Source organism: Cyprinodon tularosa, unplaced genomic scaffold, assembly GCF_016077235.1.
Source record: "Cyprinodon tularosa strain WSP-4 unplaced genomic scaffold, ASM1607723v1 ctg527, whole genome shotgun sequence".
Classification (NCBI taxonomy): Eukaryota; Metazoa; Chordata; class Actinopteri; order Cyprinodontiformes; family Cyprinodontidae; genus Cyprinodon; species Cyprinodon tularosa.
The window spans coordinates 144,580-167,639 of record NW_024039260.1 but is presented as its reverse complement, the minus strand read 5'-3'; the positions used below and the strand labels follow the sequence as shown (position 1 = coordinate 167,639).

At 38.0% G+C, this 23,060-nt stretch overlaps 1 protein-coding gene across 5 annotated transcripts in view; it reads right to left on the bottom strand.

Moving 5' to 3' along the window:
- Positions 1-23,060, bottom strand: part of LOC119795927 (mitogen-activated protein kinase kinase kinase kinase 4-like) — a 162,457-nt gene that overhangs the window by 50,358 nt on the left and 89,039 nt on the right. For all 5 annotated transcript variants that reach the window (XM_038304170.1, XM_038304171.1, XM_038304172.1 and 2 more), the window contains exons 5-13: positions 19,724-19,834; positions 19,521-19,611; positions 16,272-16,402; positions 16,021-16,075; positions 13,897-13,975; positions 13,634-13,809; positions 13,470-13,542; positions 3,489-3,699; positions 1,169-1,330 (exon numbers count right to left, since the gene is read on the bottom strand). In XM_038304170.1, the coding sequence (XP_038160098.1) occupies positions 1,169-1,330; positions 3,489-3,699; positions 13,470-13,542; positions 13,634-13,809; positions 13,897-13,975; positions 16,021-16,075; positions 16,272-16,402; positions 19,521-19,611; positions 19,724-19,834 (1,089 nt within the window). The remainder of the gene's footprint in view (positions 1-1,168; positions 1,331-3,488; positions 3,700-13,469; positions 13,543-13,633; positions 13,810-13,896; positions 13,976-16,020; positions 16,076-16,271; positions 16,403-19,520; positions 19,612-19,723; positions 19,835-23,060) is intronic.

The following is a 23,060-nucleotide window of genomic DNA, read 5'->3' as shown; positions in this document are numbered from 1 at the left end:
CTGCAAGAACTGCTGTGAACTGGTGACAGAAAAGTGAAATGTTGTGCTCAAAGATGACCCTGAACATTTAGATTATGTTTGGCTCAACCTGCTTCTGTGAAGCAGGATTCTACGGAGCCCCTAAAGGGACAGGGAGGGAAAAAATAAACTTTTGCGAGATCACGCAAAACTTTTGCGAGATCTCGCAAAAAATTTACTTTTGCGAGATCCTGCAATACTTTTGCAAGATTTCGCAATACTTTTGCAGGATCTCGCAATACTTTTCTCGCAATACTTTCTCCCAAAACTACTGCGGGATCTCGCAAAAGTTTATTTTTTGCGAGATCCCGCAATAGTTTTGCGAGATCTCGCAAAACTATTGCGGGATCTCGCTGAAGTATTGCGGGATCTCGCAAAAGTTCTTGTTATACAATTCAACGTATAACATGGAGGCATAAAAACCTCATTTTATTTCAGTGTTAAATTCTGAATGAAGTAACAGATTATAATAAAAAATGTCTCTGGACCTTTACTGGTTGTTGATTGTCTTCATTCAGACCCCACTGATTTATACTTTGTTACCCTAGAACTCTGGTCTCATAATGACAAAGAAGATTCTAGTTTATCTGCAGAGAGTCCATCAGCCCTTGCTTCACTATATTTAGTGTTGGCATCAAGAATCCACAAGAGGCTTTGGCTCCTGCCTCAATTATATATCTAACTGAAGGTATCTGAAAATTCTGGCACGCAAAGGCTTTTTTACACATCTTTGCTCAGCTCCATGCTGGATGTCAGGACCTCTCTCTGACTCCTCGAGTCATCGCTGCTATCTTTGGATGCAAAAGAAGAGCAAGTAACCTTTTTGTTTGGAACGCCCTAGCTGTTTAGTGTACGACATCAAGTCTTTTCAACTCAAAGGTTTTTAAGTGAAGTCTCTATTCATTGAAATAAGGCAGAGTTGTCTAAAGTTTCTAATTTTTTCCATCAGATCTAAAGTCATTAGTTTTGTGACGCCTGTGACTCTAAACTACATCTTTTTTTTATTCCCCGTTAAATATTGCATTAGACGAACACATAACTAACATTAAAAAACAGCAAATAAAGCCTCAGCTTGATATTTATCTCTGTAAATATAATGTAGTTAAAACTTCTGGATGCTGTTTTTCATATTCTCTTTTTTTCTGGTCACCTGCTCTCGGTCGGCCCTCCTCTTCTCCTCCTCCACTCTCCTGCGCTCTTCCTCCTCTTTGCGACGGCGCTCCATCTCCTCCATGCGCCTTTTCTCCTCCTGCTCCCGCCGGCGTTGCTCGCGCTCCTGCTGCCTCCTCATCTCGCGCTCCCGCCGTTGTTGCTGTAGGTGAAGAGGAGTGGTTTGTTACAGCAGGTTTCACCAGAAACCTCCAGCTGGTCGGGTTAAGGTGGTCAGTATGCTTCCTGCAGGATGTTACTCTGCTTTCAACACACCGCCTTTAATCTTAAAACAAAGACAGGATTTATACAGGAATTATATCTCTAATTGAATGCGTTTTAATGCTCTTAAAAATAATTTTAATGCCATCAATAAGTACCCATGACTATTTTGGCAAAATTGTCATCTTTAGCGTCATAAGGCTGCAACCAATTTCTCGCTTTCCAGCCACTTTTGTTGAAATTAGCATTTTCCCGTTCTCTAGCTTTTTCTCCACCTCGAGCTTCTTTTCCTTACATACAGCTTTACGATCAACCGGAAGCAGTTCCCCGCAAATATATCACAATATTATATATCTGACGAAATTGTTTTTATAAACTTTTTTTTTTATAAAGCATTTTGCCATGATAATCACAATTAATAAATTTTAAAGCAAATTGACTTCTTAATGTAAAAAATAAAAATTTTATGATTTTAAATGATCCGCTGAAACCCTGCAAAGAACGCTCTTCATCTCTTTTTTATACTTCAAGTTTGTTTAAGTTTTCTTAAATTTCTCACTTTTGAAATAAAGTTTCAGTTAATTATTTTCTTGCAAGAGGATTTATTTTTACAAACGTTCAAACTCATAAACACAGAAATTCCTTGGTGCTATTTCATTAAATAAACTGGAGGTGAGTAATTAATATGTCTCCTTTATGCTAATGTACAATCTTATTTTGAAGGCACAAAGAGAACAGAAACTGGCTGAATCCCGCGGTGAAAAATCTGATGATGTGTACTCATCTACCTGTCCACTGAAAAAAAAAAATGCAAGTTCTAATCGTACAAGGCTCCTCTCCTGTGGAACCAACTACCAGTTTCAGTCTGTGAGGCAGAAACCCTGTCTACTTTTAAGGGTCTGCTTAAAAATTTCTTTTTTGATAAAGCTTAGTTAGAGTGGCTCAGGTTATCCTGAGCTGTCTCTAAAGTTATGCTACTCTAGGCTTAGACTTTTGGAGGATATAGGGAGTCCAGTTCTGTTTAGTTCACTCTATATGATCCTGTATGAAACTTTGGCCGTTTCTCAATTCACAAGAACCTGGGTACGGACTCATGTCCTTGCCAAGTATGTTCTACAGAAGAACACAGGAAAGTATGGACTGGATTTCATCTCCTGTTATTAATAGTCTCTAAATAATAATAAATTCGGACTTTTTTCATCTAGTGGGGGAATAATAATTAAAACAGCCAGATAAACACAAATCAAATGAATTTTTTTTGCCAAATAAAACAAAAAACTCCCCATCAAAGCCAGCGGTCCTTCACACACGGCTATGCAGAGAGAGGGCTGCTGCAGACGAACTGTTGTTAGACCTGGCTGCTGTTACCCTCTGAGCTCCGCTGGTTGCCACGGTCCTCTCCACTTTGGAATTTTCTTTTAAATTATTAATTAAATCAGTAAAGTAGTATAGTAGTATAATGTTCTTGCCTCAAGTGATCTTAAAATGTACTTTTACTGAATAAAAGCAACAAAAAAGAGAACTTTTAACTTAATACTCTTAGCTCTGTGAGCGCTCCATTGGAAGCTGCTGCTGCCGCAGTGCATGCTGGGACAGCTGTCTATCTCAAGGTATGATGAGTCTGCTCTGATGCATGCTGGGTAAATATGGAGGGGTGAGAACAACATCCAGGGACTTTGTCCATTCTCGGTCTTGTTGTTCTTGTGAATTGGAACAGTACTAGGGCTGAGGCTGATAAAGTTTAATGAGCACATGAGAACGAGAGAGATTCTGTATTTCTATGTTCTAAGTTCTATCCAACAAACACAGTAAGGAAAATAGTATTTTTGTATAATTAAGACCAAAAATTTATTTCACTTTTCCAAACATAAAATCTGTCCTTTTTACTTTTTACTTAAAGGAGTTCAAATGGAACATTCACTGTTACCAGTCTTTTTTACACGGGTATCTGTATTTTAACTTAAGTAAAGATACATTTGAGCAGATAAAATAACACCTTGTCCGTTTTTAAAGCAGAATGTATATATAAGTACACTTAAAGCCTGTGGGTTTTTTTGACGTTTTGAACTATCAGGTGAGGATAATCTCCTCATGCTCACCTCCTCCAGCCGTCTGCGCTGCTCCTTCTGCTGCTCGATACGTTTCTGCCTCTCAGCCAGCAGTTGGCGCTTGTACTCCTCCTGCTCGCGGAGCTGCTGCTCCTGGAGGAGCTGCTGGCGGCGGAGGGCCTCGGAGCGCTCCTTGTTCTCCTGCTGCAGCCGGATGAAGTCGCGGCGCAAAGTCGACTCGCCCGGCACGTTGACTATGGAGCTATACAGCAGAGATGACAGGAATAACGAGACGGTGTCACTGATACAACCTGGCTAATTGAAAAAGATCCAATCTGACCTCTGAAAAGAGCAGTTAGGATAAGAGGTGAGATGTTAAGGTTGTTTAGCATAAACATTTGAAAATTAACCTCTTAAATATCGATCTAGAAGAGTGTTAACATCAACAAATAGACAGCACAAGATATTGAGACTATTCTGCTCCATATTTAAATGTTTGGCTTAACATCCCACCTCTTATCCTAATTCCATACTTGAATGTATAACTTTTGTATTATCAAAAACTATGTCTTTTTATTTAATCTTTTTTATTCCTAACAGTGTTTTCGTCAGATCTTTTCTCTTCCTAAAATGCCGAATGTTCTTTGAACACATCCAGGTCATATGCTCAGTCTGATTTGCATCAATCAGTTTTCCAGCTGTATTTACTGATGGAACCATCGTAACCCCCTTTGGATATTCAATCATGCTGGTGCAGGTTCTCAGTCATCCAGGTCAGTCTTTCCAAAATAGAAAATTAAAAACAATCCACTGGACTTTTCTTTCCAACTTTGAAGACGTTTTGCTTCCCATCCAGGAAGCTTTTTCAGTTCAAAATGTCAGGAATAGCGTTGAGTTGGAGGTTTTATACAGTAGCCCATCAAAGCCTTGTTTTGTTTTTTTGAAAACATGCTAATTGGAACAAATTAAGGGGTTCATCCATTTGCAATGGGGGTCGTTTGGCTTCTGTTGTTAGACTGCAGTGACCCATATCCATCTAAGTGTCAGAAAGGTTGGTCGTTAAAGGGGATTTTTGGCCTGGCTGAACGTCTTCAAGCTTGGAAACAAAGTCCAGTGGATTGTTTTTAATTTTCTTTTTAGGGATATCCATTTATCCATCCATTTTCTGTCACGCTTTATCTCTGCCGGGGTCATGAGGGGTCCTATCTCCAGCTGTCTACGGGCGAGAGAAGTGGGGGGACAGGTCGCCAGTCCGTCACAGGGCGACAAAGAGATAAATAAACACACTCACACCTAAGGAGAATCTAGAGAAGCCAATTAACCTGACAGTCATGTTACTGTGAGAGAAAGCCGGAGTACCCAGAGAGAACAAGGTACACACCGGAGAAGATGCAAACTCTATGCAGAAAGACCCCAGGCCGGGAATTGAACCCAGAACCATCTTGCTGCAAGGCAGCAGTGCTACCTACTGCGTCACTGAGCAGCCCCTTTAGATAATATTACAATTTAATAAAATGAATATACTTTTATTTTAATGTTATATCTGCTGGATGTAATTGGAACTGGATGTAAAGATTTACTACAACATGTGAACATGTCTGGCGGCACACACTCCAGCCGTCACTTTAACTCTCCTGTTTCACTTCCGTTCCTCTGATGTCTCTCAAACTATTATCAAGTGGGAATGCTTATGCATTCCCACTTATTGTTTTTCACTTTTAATTTTTCTGACTCTAACTAGTCCCGCAGTTTTCAACTGATTTCAACGTAGGGATTTTTGTCAGGATTCAGGAAAATCAGGATTTTGACAATTATACACTTTTTTACATCGTCACCACGCCTAGACGAAATATTGTAGAAATATGAAAGTTACACCAGTTGTAGTCCAAAGATGGCTGACGCTCACGGTGAAAGAATTTTTTGAATACCTAATACGGTTTTGGCTCACCGCTCGTTTGTTCGGAGGGAAAGTTTTGCTTTTGAGAGTTCTGCTCTACCATTAAGCTGCATGTTATTCAATGAGACCAGCAGGATTTCTCAAACCTTTATATTCCTCCTTCCCATTAAGGTTGTGAATGAGCTACAGCCATGAAAGTTACCCCAATCGGAGACAAAGGATAGCTCTCGCTTAGACTGAAAGAATTTTTTAGATACCATTTACGGTTTGTCTTCAGCACTTGTTTGTTCGGAGCTGATAATCCCATTCAAAAAAGCCTGAGAACTAAGGAACGAAAGTGATGCGCATGTCTCTCTGTCACTGACAGGCTCGTTAACGTTGTCAAGGTAACCGTGCTTCAAAGGATTTTACCTCCACCACTTTAAACAGCACATTTTAATCTAATGGAGGGAGACAACACTGATTTAACATTAGGAAGTGGATACAATATGACTACTGGCCATGACCCTTCCCTTCACACGCAACCCTGATAGACTTTCAAAATAAGACTCCGGGGACCCTTCAAAATAAAAGCCCCTACATTAAACTCATATTTTTTTCCCAGCATATGGGTCAACATTATGATCCGAACTCAACCACTTTTTTAAAATTAGACTCTAGGGGGGTTTTCAAAACACACCCCACAGCAAATTTCAAAATAAAAGCCTCCCATTGCCACTTCATCTACTGCCCTAATAACAGGGGAAAGAGTGATTTAAGGATTGGAAAGTCATCAAGTATCACTGCTGGGTCTGACCACTTTACTCAACACACAACCATGCTAGACTTTCAAAATAAGACTCCAGTGACCCTACAAAATAAAAGCCTCTATATTATACTTGTGTATTAATTGATGCAAATGGCTCAGCATTATGACCCAAACTCTACCAGCTTGTTTCTATTAGACTCTAGGGACCTTTTCAAAACATACCCCAGAGCGAATTTCACAATAAAAGTCTCCCATTTATGCTCTAACACAGCATCTATTCACCCAATAACATGGAAAACAAGTGATTGCATATTTAGAAATGGATTCTATATCACTGCCTGGCATGACCCTTCCCTTGACACACATCCATGATAGACTTTCAAAATAAGACTAAAGGGACTCTACAAAATAAAAGCCTCTTTCTTACATACACTCATTCATTGTGCCATATGGCTTGTAGCTATGACCCAAACTCAACCAATTTCTTCAAATTACACTACCAAGGCCTGTTGACCCCACACCTAAGTGCATATTTCTTAATCAGGTTCTAAGATTTACACTGTAATAAAGCATCTGCTAACCTCGTAACATGCAGCCTAAGCCTGCCAACGGTGCTGTCATCAACACAGTGGCTCATAACATGCAGGTTAGATTTTTTGATAAATTCAGCTCCTTAAATTTTATTAGCTCTCTTTTTATAAGCTTCTCTCTCTGTCCTTCCTGTGCTTCTTATGGTCAGTCTTGTACTTTGGTTTGTGGATTTTCAAGCTTCTAAGGATGACACTGTTTTCTCTATGCTGATCAACTGACACATTTTAATTAATTTCAAATTTTTTTTACAAGTCTTGACATTTCCACATATGATTTCAGACTTTAATACTTATTATACATATTCAACATTTATCTTCCTATCCTTAAGCTACTCATTTTTTTCTTCAACTAGTTAAGATTCAACTTTTTTACTGTTTATGTTACCGTTTTTGCTATTTTATAAAATTTCTGCATATTTTTTCCAATTTTGGCTTGATTCTGCTCTCTTTCTGGAAAGGCATTAAGCTTTTCTGCTTGCTGTTAATTGATAACATGTCTGCCATGTTTCTGCTGTTGGCTTCAGCTACTTTTAAGAAACTAATTAGACATTTTTTGCTATTCCATACCATTTCAGCAGCTTTGACTTTAAATTTCAGCTTGTTTCTGCCATTTTAACCTTACAGCTTACAGTTTAGCGTACAGCATTCACACTGCATTTTCGCAGGAAATGCAACTTTTTCTAGTTATTATTATTATTCCGTACGTTTTTGGTCGTTAAACTACTTCAACAGTTTTCAGCCGATTTCAACAAATTTGGTATCAAAACGTTCAGCTTGTTCAGGAGAATTCTGCTATATCTTTTGGTAAAGATATTTCTTGTAGTTTTTGCGATATTCAGCTTTTTCTGCGATTTTTGGCCCCATTGAAATGCATGTAGAATTCTCAGATTTCAGCAAAATTCAGCTAAAACTTCAGCATCTTTGACCTTTAACTACTTCAGCATACTTTCAGCTAGAAACACCATTCAACTTTTAAAATGTTTCCGTATCTTTCTGCTATTACTGTTTAACTCAGCTTTTTGCTAACTTTTACAGTTTTGCTTCAGTGAAGCTTCAAACTTTAAAAGAAATTTTAACGATTTTCAGATTTATAATGGAAGTCTATGGACGGAATTCTTCAACTGTCAGAGTGCGTGCTCTAGCTTTTGAGCTGTTCTGGTTTTTCCGAACAAATTCTTCTCACTCCCTCATTTTTCACTCAATTGAAATAAATTTTACATCAAAACGTAGGGATTTTTGTCAGGATTCAGGAAATGTAACCCTCATTTGTGTGGCATTTACGGTTTTCCGACAGTTTGGCCCAGACCACGAAGAAGTCCACACTTCCCCAATAGAAATCCAATGAGAGCTCTCTGAAAATCCGAACTGAAAATTCAAAAAAACAGACTTTTTCGTATCGCTCCCATTCGGGAACCGTTCGACGTAGCAACATGAGCCTTGGTGAAGTTGTTCCTCAGACCTTCCTAGCACTCACATTGAAGGAAGTGTGTCGATATCTTTTATCGTTTAGCTAGGAAAAAGGTTTGTTCGGGGGTAACAAATCTGTCCGAACCCCAAAATCAAGATTTTGACAATTATACACTTTTTTACATCGTCACCACGCCTAGACGAAATATTGTAGAAATATGAAAGTTACACCAGTTGTAGTCCAAAGATGGCTGACGCTCACGGTGAAAGAATTTTTTGAATACCTAATACGGTTTTGGCTCACCGCTCGTTTGTTCGGAGGGAAAGTTTTGCTTTTGAGAGTTCTGCTCTACCATTGTGCTGCATGTTATTCAATGAGACCAGCAGGATTTCTCAAACCTTTTTATTCCTCCTTCCCATTAAGGTTGTGAATGAGCTACAGCCATGAAAGTTACCCCAATTGGAGACAAAGGATAGCTCTCGCTTAGACTGAAAGAATTTTTTAGATACCATTTACGGTTTGTCTTCAGCACTCGTTTGTTCGGAGCTGATATTCCCATTCAAAAAAGCCTGAGAGGAAAGGAACGAAAGTGAAGCGCATGTCTCTCTGTCACTGACAGGCTCGTTAACGTCGTCAAGGTAACCGTGCTTCAAAGAGATTTTACCTCCACCACTTTAAACAGCACATTTTAATCTAATGGAGGGAGACAACACTGATTTAACATTAGGAAGTGGATACAATATGACTACTGGCCATGACCCTTCCCTTCACACGCAACCCTGATAGACTTTCAAAATAAGACTCCGGGGACCCTTCAAAATAAAAGCCCCTACATTAAACTCATATTTTTTTCCCAGCATATGGCTCAACATTATGACCCAAACTCAACCACTTTTTTAAAAATGAGACTCTAGGGGTTTTTCAAAACACACCCCACAGCAAATTTCAAAATAAAAGCCTCCCATTGCCACTTCATCTACTGCCCTAATAACAGGGGAAAGAGTGATTTAATGATTGGAAAGTCATCAAGTATCACTGCTGGGTCTGACCCTTTTCTCAACACACAACCCTGCTAGACTTTCAAAATAAGACTCCAGTGACCCTACAAAATAAAAGCCTCTATATTATACTCGTGTATTAATTGATGCAAATGGCTCAGCATTATGACCCAAACTCTACCAGCTTGTTTCTATTAGACTCTAGGGACCTTTTCAAAACATACCCCAGAGTGAATTTCACAATAAAAGTCTCCCATTTACGCTCTAATACAGCATCTATTCACCCAATAACATGGAAAACCAGTGATTTCATATTTAGAAATGGATTCTATATCACTGCTGGGCATGACCCTTCCCTTGACACACATCCATGATAGACTTTCAAAATAAGACTAAAGGGACTCTACAAAATAAAAGCCTCTTCCTTACATACACTCATTCATTGTGCCGTATGGCTCGTAGCTATGACCCAAACTCAACCAATTTCTTCAAATTACACTACCAAGGCCTGTTGACCACACACCTCAGTGCATATTTCTTAATCAGGTTCTAAGATTTACACTGTAATAAAGCATCTGCTAACCTCGTAACATGCAGCCTAAGCCTGCCAACGGTGCTGTCATCAACACAGCGGCTCGTAACATGCAGGTTAATTTTTTTGATAAATTCAGCTCCTTAAGTGGTATTAGCTCTCTTTCTATAAGCTTCTCTCTCTGTCCTTCCTCTGCTTCTCATGGTCAGTCTTGCACATAGGTTTGTAGATTTTCAATCCTCTAAGGATGACACTGTTTTCTTTATGCTGATCAACCGACACATTTTAAATCATTTCAAATTGTTTTGCCAAGTCTTGACATTTCCACATATGATTTCAAAATTTTGATACTTATTCAATACCATCTTCCTCAACATTTTACTTCCCATCCTTAAGCTACTAATTTTTTCTTCAACCAGATAAGATTCAAGTTTTTCTTTGTAATTTCTTTTCTAATTCAGCTAATTTAATACTTTTCAGCCTATGTTGTGAACTTTGGCTTCATTCTGCTCTCTTTCTGGACAGGAATTAAGCTTTTCTGTTTGCTGCTAATTCATAACACGCCTGACATGTTTCTGGAAAGTAGGTAAACCCCCCTTCAAAATTTCTTTAGACATTTTTCTAGAAACTTGGGAGACATTATATTAAGACCCTTCTAGTGCCCACATTCAAGACATTTTTTGATATCATGTATGGTTTGGCTGTGCAGCTTTTAAGATGAGTCTGTTTCTGCCATTTTACTGCCAAATGATTCTACCCTACAAAATCTTCAGATGATTCAATTGTTTTCTGCAGTTTGAAGTTTCTGATGACTTCCTATCACATTTTCATATGTTCCTCAGCTAATTTCAGTTTCTTTCGCTAATTTTTATTATTTCATTCAGCAAAAGCATTCCCACTTTGCTGTTTCTGCGAAACAGCTTTTTCTAGTTATTATTATTATTATTCCGTACGTTTTTGGTCGTTAAACTACTTCAACAGTTTTCAGCCGATTTCAACAAATTTGGTATCAAAACGTTCAGCTTCTTCAGGAGAATGATGCTATATCTTTTGGTAAAGATATTTCTTGTAGTTTTTGCGATATTCAGCTTTTTCTGCGATTTTTGGCCCCATTGAAATGCATGTAGAATTCTCAGATTTCAGCAAAATTCAGCTAAAACTTCAGCTACTTTGACCTTTAACTACTTCAGCATACTTTCAGCTAGAAACACCATTCAACTTTTAAAATGTTTCCGTATCTTTCTGCTATTACTGTTTAACTCAGCTTTTTGCTAACTTTTACAGTTTTGCTTCAGTGAAGCTTCAAACTTTTAAAGAAATTTTACAGATTTTCAAATTTATAATGGAAGTCTATGGACGGAATGTTCAACTGCTAGAGTGTGCCACTCTAGCGTTTTCAAACATTTCACTCATGCCGAACAGCTTCAACTCACTCGCTCATTTTTTACTCTATCTAGATAAATTTTACATCAAAACGTAGGGATTTTTGTCAGGATTCAGGAAATGTAACCCTCATTTGTGTGGCATTTACGGTTTTCCGACAGTTTGGCCCAGACCACGAAGAAGTCCACACTTCCCCAATAGAAATCCAATGAGAGCTCTCTGAAAATCCGAACTGAAAATTCAAAAAAACAGACTTTTTCGTATCGCTCCCATTCGGGAACCGTTCGACGTAGCAACATGAGCCTTGTGGAAGTTGTTCCTCAGACCTTCCTAGCACTCACATTGAAGGAAGTGTGTCGATATCTTTTATCGTTTAGCTAGGAAAAAGGTTTGTTCGGGGGTAACAAATCTGTCCGAACCCCAAAATCAAGATTTTGACAATTATACACTTTTTTACATCGTCACCACGCCTAGACGAAATATTGTAGAAATATGAAAGTTACACCAGTTGTAGTCCAAAGATGGCTGACGCTCACGGTGAAAGAATTTTTTGAATACCTAATACGGTTTTGGCTCACCGCTCGTTTGTTCGGAGGGAAAGTTTTGCTTTTGAGAGTTCTGCTCTACCATTGTGCTGCATGTTATTCAATGAGACCAGCAGGATTTCTCAAACCTTTATATTCCTCCTTCCCATTAAGGTTGTGAATGAGCTACAGCCATGAAAGTTACCCCAATTGGAGACAAAGGATAGCTCTCGCTTAGACTGAAAGAATTTTTTAGATACCATTTACGGTTTGTCTTCAGCACTCGTTTGTTCGGAGCTGATATTCCCATTCAAAAAAGCCTGAGAACTAAGGAACGAAAGTGATGCGCATGTCTCTCTGTCACTGACAGGCTCGTTAAGCGTTGTCAAGGTAACCGTGCTTCAAAGGATTTTACCTCCACCACTTTAAACAGCACATTTTAATCTAATGGAGGGAGACAACACTGATTTAACATTAGGAAGTGGATACAATATGACTACTGGCCATGACCCTTCCCTTCACACGCAACCCTGATAGACTTTCAAAATAAGACTCCGGGGACCCTTCAAAATAAAAGCCCCTACATTAAACTCATATTTTTTTCCCAGCATATGGCTCAACATTATGACCCAAACTCAACCACTTTTTTAAAATTAGACTCTAGGGGGTTTTCAAAACACACCCCACAGCAAATTTCAAAATAAAAGCCTCCCATTGCCACTTCATCTACTGCCCTAATAACAGGGGAAAGAGTGATTTAATGATTGGAAAGTCATCAAGTATCACTGCTGGGTCTGACCCTTTTCTCAACACACAACCCTGCTAGACTTTCAAAATAAGACTCCAGTGACCCTACAAAATAAAAGCCTCTATATTATACTTGTGTATTAATTGATGCAAATGGCTCAGCATTATGACCCAAACTCTACCAGCTTGTTTCTATTAGACTCTAGGGACCTTTTCAAAACATACCCCAGAGCGAATTTCACAATAAAAGTCTCCCATTTATGCTCTAATACAGCATCTATTCACCCAATAACATGGAAAACCAGTGATTTCATATTTAGAAATGGATTCTATATCACTGCTGGGCATGACCCTTCCCTTGACACACATCCATGATAGACTTTCAAAATAAGACTAAAGGGACTCTACAAAATAAAAGCCTCTTCCTTACATACACTCATTCATTGTGCCGTATGGCTTGTAGCTATGACCCAAACTCAACCAATTTCTTCAAATTACACTACCAAGGCCTGTTGACCACACACCTCAGTGCATATTTCTTAATCAGGTTCTAAGATTTACACTGTAATAAAGCATCTGCTAACCTCGTAACATGCAGCCTAAGCCTGCCAACGGTGCTTTCATCACCACAGCGGCTCGTAACATGCAGGTTAGTTTTTTTGATAAATTCAGCTCCTTAAGTGGTATTAGCTCTCTTTCTATAAGCTTCTCTCTCTGTCCTTCCTCTGCTTCTCATGGTCAGTCTTGCACATAGGTTTGTAGATTTTCAATCCTCTAAGGATGACACTGTTTTCTTTATGCTGATCAACATTTTTTGATATCATGTATGGTTTGACTGTGCAGCTTTTAAGATGAGTTTGTTTCTGCCATTTTACTGCCGGATGTTTCTACCCTATAAAATCTTCAGATGATTCAATTGTTTTCTGCAGTTTGAAGTTTCTAATGACTTCCTATCACATTTTTATATGTTCTGCAGTTAATTTCAGCTTTTTTCATTCAGCAAAAGCATTCCCACTTTGATGTTTCTCCGAAACAGCTTTTTCTAGTTTGTTTCTATTTTAGATCTTTTCCCCCAACATTAGTTAATCAAACAGCTTAAATGACTTTTTCTATGATTCTTATCCTTCTGGTTTTTACAAAGTTGAACCTAAAAAAAGCTTGAATCTGCTTTTTTAAGTCGTTTTCTTTAAATGTGAAATGTTCACCTTGGCTCTCCTTCTTGCTCAGAAGCTTCTTCCTCCTCTTCTTCACTGCCACTGTATTCATACTCTGTCTCGTCTGGCAGGTAAATAAAAATAAAAAAAGGCATGAAACACTTAAAATGTATTCTTAGATCAACTGCAAACTATAGAGAAAAACATGAGCTCACCTTTCTCTCCCCTCTTCTTCTTGGTTCTGTCGATGTGATCTTTGAGCTGAATGCGGACCTGCCTCTCATTGGGCTGGTCCCGAATGAAGGGGTGCTTCAGGAGCTGATCAGTGGGGGGGCGCTGGGTGTAGTTCTTCACCAGGCAGCCTTCGATGAAGCTGAAGAACTTCTTGGACCTGTGAGGGTGGAACAGAGCTGTGATCACGTATTCACGGAGGAGTCCGTCCTTGGATCAAGGACAAAGAAAGAAGCGGTCAGCTCACCATTTCTTGGACTTCAGTCGAGGAGGCGGGTTTCTGGGGATGAGGAAGAGGGCTCTCATTGGATGCATGTCGCACAGAGCTGCAGCGAAGAACAGACAGACACTGATATTAACTAAATCATTTCATCCTGTAAAATTTAAAACATACTTTTGCAAACTGGGTTAAGCCAAATTAGGGCTGGGCGCTATGGCCTGAAAATAAAATCTCAGTTTTGTTTATTTTTAATTCAAATTAGGATTTTTTACAATTTCCCCCCTACTTATTAACATCCACCCGATCGCCGGCGCTACGTTGTGCATATTTACATTAAACACAGCAGTACAGTTAAAAATAACACTGTTTAAACTTTTACTAAAATAGACAATACGTATATCCTTAGAAAGCTTAGATTCTCCACAATATAACAACCCAGTTAATTTTATGGAAACCATGAGCACCAAACGCTGGTGAAGATTCTCAGTCATCCAGGTCATGGTCATTCCAAAAAAAGAAAATTAAAAATTATTAACTGGACTTTGTTTCCAAGTTAGAAGACGTTTCGCTTCACATACAAGAAGCTTTCTTAATTCAAAATGTCAGAAATAGCGTTGAGTACAAGGTTTTATACAGTCGTACCTCCAACTCAATGCTGTTCCTCACATTTTGAATTGAAAAAGCTTCCTGGATGGGAAGCGAAACATCTTGAAACTTGGAAACAAATTCCAGTGGATTGTTTTTAATTTTCCTTTTTTGGCATGAGCACCAAAGCACAATTAATAAAGATATAGCAGCAAGTTAAATCAGAATTTCTAAAATAAAGCTCCGACTTCCTAGTTTTGAAGCGTTCCTCAGGCCGTATTATAAATCCCATCTTAGATTGTTTATATTCCATTTAGTGATGCACCGATACCTGATACCTGGCTGTGCAGTATCGGCCGATACCATCTGTTTGAAATTGATATTTGTGTATATATAAAGAACTGCATACTACTTGGATTTAAAATAATTGCCATCATGGCTTTGTCAAGCTGCTGCCTACCTTTGTGAAGCAGGAAAACTTTTTATTGCCTACCTGGAATGGGTGACAATAGTTAAATAAACTTTTGGCTCTCAAAGGCCAAAATAGTGCGACATTCGTGAAATTATACCATGAATAACAGTACTTCAACAGTAAGACAGTAAAATTACATTAATAATTTAATAACCTCTTTTAAACCCCAAGTTTTGGCTCTCAAATGCCAAAATAGTGCAACTTTCATGAACTTATATAACATCTATAACACTAGTGCAACAGTAAGAAAGTGAAATTACTCTCATTGGTCTTGAAGAGGGTAATAGCGATAGGTAACGCTAGTGAGTGTCGGTAGAGAAAAGGCTGCGTTCAAGTGACATACAAACATCAAAAATGGTATCGGTGTCCTATTTGTTGGTACTCGCCGACGCTGATACCACCATTTTAGAGCTGGATCGGGTCCACAGATAAAAAAGTAATCCAGCATATTAGTAATAAAATCGTTCCATGATGAGAAAATTGCCACATAAAGTCAGTTTTTTACCATTAGAAAAGTCCCATCCTTATAGCTAATGCTAATTACCCTAGTTTCCACAAACATTTCCCATTGGTGTTTGGTATGTTTGTTTTCGTCACCCTCCAGCCTGGGCTTCTAGCTGAGTTTTGTTGGTTTGTTCGAGGTTGTTTGTCCTGGAGAGACTGGCATTTTTTAGATTCTGTTTAGGATGCTGAAAAATGTTTGTGGGGCCTTTAGGTAAATGTTGCAGCGTGGGGTTTCTTGCTCCACGTCTGTCGCAGCAAACCCAAACCAGTTAAAAACAACGGATGATTTTATTCCTTTCTTCCAGACTAACTTCCCATCCTCACCGGTAGCTTGCCAAACTGCACCATGGGAGTAAAACTACAGCTACGGAGGCTCTGGGGAGCCAAAATTGTGGCATTACACAAAAAAAATCTATTTTTTGTTTTTAGATCGTCCGCAACATTTCATTAATTCATTAAGTTAATCAAATACTGATCATTCCTTTTTCCCTGTTATTATAACACAATGTTTAGCTCATCCAATGCAATGCATCCCGTTTTCTTTAAAGTAAAAGAATAAATGAGAAGTAAAACAAGCAGGTTGTACTTACGGGGAGCTCCCTCAGCCATCTCTATGGCTGTGATTCCACAGGACCACAGGTCACTCTGGAAGACAGAGAACAGACCAAGAACAAACACAGGTATTAAAACATACAATAACAGATGTTTGAGGTATCTAATCTTTTTTTCTCATTAAATGGAAGAAAATTACTTGATTTATTAATATTTTTGTGGTCTAAGAAAGTTTTGATGGTGACATTTAAATGTTTTCATCTCTTCTGTCCATCTGAAGCCTCCTTACCCTGTAGTCGTAGGTAGCGTCGGGGTTTTCATCACAAGCAATAACCTCTGGGGCCATCCAGTAAGGCGTCCCGATGAATGTGTTCCTTCGACCTACTGTTCTGTCCAGCTGAGCGCTCACACCGAAATCCACTGCGGGGAAAAAAACAGTAATAATCCGTTCTGCATCCTTCACACTTTGTGTGTTTTCCACAAATACATTCGTATATATAGCAGCTCCCGATTCTGTAAATAAATAACTGACCTAAAGATGAAAACAGCAGTGCTCTGAAAATTTTAAGTTATTTTTAATAGGAATATTAAACACCAGTATTTGAGCCTTTTTGACAGAATGAGCACAAAGAGAAGAAGATAGACAAGAGATGCAATGGCCAGGCTGAAAAGGTTAAATAATGACATAATCCGTATGGTCATTACCAGTGCGTAGGTTAATTTCTAATTTAAAACTATTTCAACCAATTACTTTTCACATATTGGTAAAGCCGTTAAAAATTGTCTTTATAAACTTACTTTGCCTGCAGGAGGAAGAGATTTTGCTTAATGAGAGACGTACTATTTCATTATAGTCTGTCTGTCTGTCTGTCTGTCTGTCTGTCTGTCTGTCTGTCTGTCTATCTCTCTCTCTCTCTCTATATATATATATATATATATATATATATATTAGTGCTGTCAATCGATTAAATTTTTTTAATCGCGATTAATCGCATCAATGCCTAAGTTAACTCGCGATTAATCGCATTTTAATCGCACATATTTTTCCTGATTGAAAATCATTTAAATACTCTCGATGACATACAAAAAAATACATACAGGCAAGGTTTGTGCCAATGTTCTTTTTTTTAAATGAGAACAGGTCACAGACACTGATTTATGCCATAGAAACATATGGCAAGAAGATGGGGAGGCATGTAGCAAAAAATAACAAATATGTAGGCCAAAAAAAAGGCCCTGAAAACAGGCTGATGTAAAAGACAGTCTTTACAGTTAATACAGTCTTTTGAACAAAGACAAGCATTTTACCCTACTGCTATAAAATGCAGTAGAGTTAACATTAGATGTTAATTAACCAAGATAATAATGAACAATTTTCAATCAATACATCAAAATCAATAGACCGACATCACTAGATGGAGGTAGTCTATGCTCTAGAAAGTTACTTTTCAGCCTCTTAACAAAAATGAGAACACACACACAAGCACCCACCCACCCACACACACACACACACACACATGCAATACTGACCTGTGGCGTACACAGACGGCAAGAGTGCCGTAGCAGATTCCATTTCACCTCAGTAATCTGTTTTCTCAGCGTATTTCAGGTTGCTACTAGTTACCAGACACTCAACTTGTTTGTTGGTGGTGGGGCTTAAAGAAAAGGCACTAGCGTCACCCAGTGTATGAGCGTCTTTTTCCCTTGAGGAGCTCCGCTCTCGAAGCCTATGAGAAATGCATACACTGGGGGAAAATAGCCCCGCCTTCCCGCAGGCTGCAGCGGGATGTACTTGGAAAATTGCACCATAAAACCACATAGCGTTAATCTCACGTTTAAAAAATTATCGCCGTTAAAATGGCCTCGCGTTGACGCGTTAATAACGCGATAATTTTGACAGCACTAATATATATATATATATATATATATATATATATATATATATATATATATATATATATATATAGTACAGACCCACCTTCTCATTAAAAGACTATTTTCATGACTATGAAAATTGTAGATTCACAATGAAGGCATCAAAACTATGAATTAACACATGTGGAATTATATACTTAACAAAAAACTGTGACACAACTGAAAAAAATTTCAGTTCTTCAGGTTCTTCAAAGTAGCCACCTTTTGCTTTGATTACTGCTTCTCACACTTGGTACTCTCTTGATGAGCTTCAAGAGGTAGTCACCTTTATATATATCTATATATATATATATATCTATATATTTCTATCTATAGATAGATAGATAGATAGATAGATAGATAGATAGATAGATAGATAGATAGATAGATAGATAGATAGAGAGATAGATAGATAGATAGATAGATAGATAGATAGATAGATAGATAGATAGATAGATAGATAGATAGATAGATAGATAGATAGATAGATAGATAGATAGATAGATAGATAGATAGATAGATAGATAGATGGATGGATGGATGGATGGATGGATGGATGGATGGATGGATGGATGGATGGATGGATGGATGGATGGATGGATGGATGGATGGATTTCGGTTGATTCATTACTTCTGTGATACCCAAACGGTGAGGTACTTCCGCTCAAGCTGCGACAGTTTAATTGAAGGGTGAATTGGTAGCACAGAACTGAATAAAATAACAAGTTTGAAAGTTTTTTATGATTATTTATTTATCGAAAGCAGCATTAAATTAATTAAAAAAGAGCTTAATTTCACAAACTAGTGGAAATTTTACCAAAAAATCTTGAATGTAATAAAAGCTAAATCTATCATGCAGTCAAACTACTCCTAAAAAGACCAATAAATATAAGTACTTGCTTCCTACCTCAGGAGTTAATAAGAAATATTTCCATATAAGCTTGTTAGTTTAGCTCAAAATGTTCAGTCAGTTGCTGAACAATTCAAAAAATGTATTCATTTTCAAAGTAAACCGAACAAAGAACCTGTTTCTGCTGCTGCAGCAGCTTAGCTGACAGCTTGTCTATAAGGCAGTTATAGACCCAATCTTTTTAGTGCTGGCTAACTTAATTATAAAATGTTTCCACTGCTGCCAGAGAAAAAAAAAGAAACCCTGTTGGAAAAAGGCCTAAATGTGGAAGGAATACCTGAAATGTAAGCCTCTTCTACATATTTATATATCAGACTTTCACCGGGTTTATTGCTGATCATCGGGTTTGGAGCTCTACATTCTGCGTTTTCCTGATCTCCATCCATTGTGCCCTTCTAAGCTAGTGTTTCATCATGGCTGCAGTGGAAACACGTGGCTTACACTTAGTGTCACAGGACAGCAATCAGAGAGTTCACAGAGAGGGCTCTGATCATGAATGGTAATTTAATTGTAAGCAGTTAAAGAAATAAAGATAAGATGGACTGATGGAAGGTTCCCACAGATGTCAAACAGCAAGGTAGGTTTTTTTTAATTATTAAATATTTTCCCTTATCTAGGTGAATCATTTGTGTTGAAAATGTGCGACACATCTTACAGTGTCTGGCAACATGTGCTGCACACTATTCCTCTCATCTTAAAGGTAAAAGCTCTTACCCAGCTTGACCTCAGCGTTTTCAGTCAGCAGCACATTTTGTCCCTTGATGTCACGGTGGATCACGTGATGAGCGTGTAAGTGTGCTAACCCCTGCACAAACACACCATTAAAAATAATATCACACAAACGTATCTCCAAAAAACATTTCATATGTGTACGTTATGTGGAAACTCATGAGGTATTAAACGTTTCGGTTACAAACCCTGAGGATCTCCCTGGAGATGTAGGCGATCCAGTCCTCCTTCAGAGTGTTGCCCTTGGTGTTTTTCACCAGATCGGTGATTGAGCCGGCACCACAGAACTCCATGACGAGCTGAAGGAGAGAAAAATACAATCCAAAATGATCTACCACTGCTTAGATAGACCAACTACAACTCTTACCTTTTTTTTTTTACTAAAACGTCTACAAACATTTCAAGAAGCCACATTATTACAAACATCCTTAAACGCAGTGAGGATCTTATTGCAGCTGAAACTGAACGGAAAAATCTTTTCCAACCCATTTAAAATATGCAGCGACTGACAGACGAAGGCAAAAGTTTCACCTAACTGGCACCAAGCTGCCTCTGTGTTTAATCCTAATTGGCTGAAATATGAATCAAATGGTCAAATGTTTGCAAAATTCTGACTGGTGCATATTTACTGATGAAAGAAGAAGCATTAACCTGGGAGAAATCAATAAATAATAGACATCCATTTGAATTACAGTGCATTATATTTTTATAGGTAGGATTTATATTTCATAGTCCTAATTAGTTACTATGACTTTCTGAAAATGTGAAAACAGAAATAAACACTGTAAGGTTCTACTACTGACTTGTATGTCTGGGTCAAGCAGTTCCTTGCAAAACTAAACAGAAAACTTTTCACTAATAGTTCATTATAGCCTGAAAATTCTGCATAAAATAAACTTAGATCAAGCTAACTGCTCATCAAAGCACAAGTGATATCTATTTAAGTAGAAGCTTTAGGTTTGAATCCGTCATGAAGTTTTCTTCCCTTTTTCACCAATAAGCCGCAGTTCTAAAGCATTCCAGAAACATTCATCCAGAAACGCCGTTATTATCTGAAGCATTCAGGTACCAGATTCAGGAGACTTCTTTAAATCGCCTCTTTTGTCAAATCTGAAGGCCAGTGTGTTAAACATTATGTAAACACAGCTGCTCATTTTCCGGGTCATTTAATTGGAGTTGCTTGTCCTGATGAGCGGTGCTACATCATATTCTTTCTTTTTTGACCCAAATGCTTTAAACCTAGTAATAAGAATACTTCCAGATGCATTTTTATTCACCTTTTCTCTTTGCTTTCTTATTCTCTCTCCTGTGTGTAGACAGATATTCCCCTGCAACTTTCTTTCAACTTTTATTTCCAGCTTAGAGGCCAGATCCAGAAAAGCTTTGCCATTCGTGTTTAGAATGGTTTAAAAAACAAGTACACACGTCTATATGATAGAAATGTGTATAATGATCCACATTTCGTTTCCATTTATTTCAGTTAAACCTTTATTAGAACAACTCCCTGAATTTCTGCAGACATGCTCTCTGTGTATACACATGATGAACACGTTGCCTTAAACGCGCTTAAAGTGCTTCCACTCAAGGGACAGATCACATCTTAAGAGACGGTTGGTAGAAAATATAATTATCATAAAAGTAACATGCACCCAGGTCTTTTTGTGGAAACCGTTAAACGTGGTTAAAGAAGCAGCTGTAAAAAAAACAAAAAAAAAACACAGGGTCTTGGTGCACGGAGGACCAGCTCTACCATATTTAAAAATAAATACATAAATAAATAAATGTTCAATAAATAACTAAGCATACAATTAAATTTAGGTAGAAATTAAATCATGTAGTGAGACATAAATGTATATATTTATATATCTCTTTTAATTAGCTTTATTAATTCGCCTTTGTAATAATTACTTTATTCATTTATTGTCCGTTATAATCTTCAACTTTATTTGTTAATTTTTTATGTTATAATATTTTTGACTGTTTTATTCTTCCTTTGTATTTTTTAACCTATTAATTTCTTCCATGCTATTTATTTCTGCCTGTCGTTTTTACATTTCTGTTTGCATTTCTGCCTCATTATGCAAATGAGGAAGGCATCCCTAAAGTTGGTCTTCGAGGCCTGCTGTCCTGCAGGTTTTAGAGGTTTCCTTGCTTCAGCACAGCTGATTTTAATTGATAGCTGATTAACAGGCTTTTGCTCAACTCCAATCATCATATTCAGCTGTGCTAAATCAGGGAAACCTCTAAAACCTGCAGGACAGCGGCCCTTGAGGACAGACTTTGGGGATGCCTGTCTTAGTGGGTCACCTTCTGCCCACCCATTTATGTCTCACTGTATAATTTAATTTCTACCTAAATTTATTTGTTTATTGCATTCTTGGGGACAATTAATTGTATGCTTATCTGGTGTATATCATATCAAAACTACTTTTTACCCTCTTATAAGAGAAAATATAGCACATCTGCTCTCTGCCATTAAACACATGAGCAGCAGAAGCACCGGAAGCATGTGGACACACTGTGCCTCGATGTGGTCAAGCATCGAAAATGAAGCAGCAGAAGCGTTTTTGCTGCTTCCAGCACTTGCGGTCTGAACGTATAGCATTAATCATTAAAATAAGCCAAGTGACTCTTTCAATTTCATCCGCCATTGTTACAGGCAAAGAAAGGATAGGGCAGCTCCGCCCAACGCGCATCAGACCCACTTTTTGAACGTGTAGCTGGAGCAGCAGAGATGCTTCAGCTGTCTGAATGTAGCTTTACTGTCTGACTCACATGTTATATCTCCATTTTTTTCCTCCCTGTGTTTATCGACTTAGACACTGAAAACAAACGACGAGGCGACGTTGCCATCGATCAGAAAAGCCAAGGGCAGGTATGAATCCACAGTTAGGTGCTGCTGATTATTCATTAAATATTTCTACACAAATATATCTTTTCTGTTTTTTAAATTTTTTTTAAAGTTTTATTGTACTGTTGGCTTTTACCGTTTCATTATAACAATTTTATTATATTTTTTATCTTTATACATACAATGGTCTTATTCTGCTTTTATTTTTATTCTTGGTACGGAGTTTTATATATACTGTGTGTATTTATATATCTATGGAAAAATATATATTTATATTTATATTGTGGAGTAAAAAATGTTGAGATATGTCTGATCTTAGCCTCACAGGTTCCAAATGAAGGTCATGAGAGATAAGAATGCTTTACTCAGCTTCCTTCATGGCATGAAGGGTTTTGAGGAGATCCAGTGAAAGATTTATTAACCTAACAGGGAATGGCCTTGATGAACTCAAGTTGTTTTGCTTCAATGTTCAAGTGTGAGAAAGTTCTTTATGCAGGGGGCGGGTTGGTTTCCCTGGGGGGAGTGTGTGTGTTGGGATTTTGTAAGGTATAAATGTGTTTACTCAGGATGCTTCAGTCAGAGCTCTATCTTTCCGTCTGAAGACCTTAAATAAATTTGAACCTTTTTTCTTGCAAGAAATGCCTCTGCCTCAGCTTCTTAACTCCACAATATAA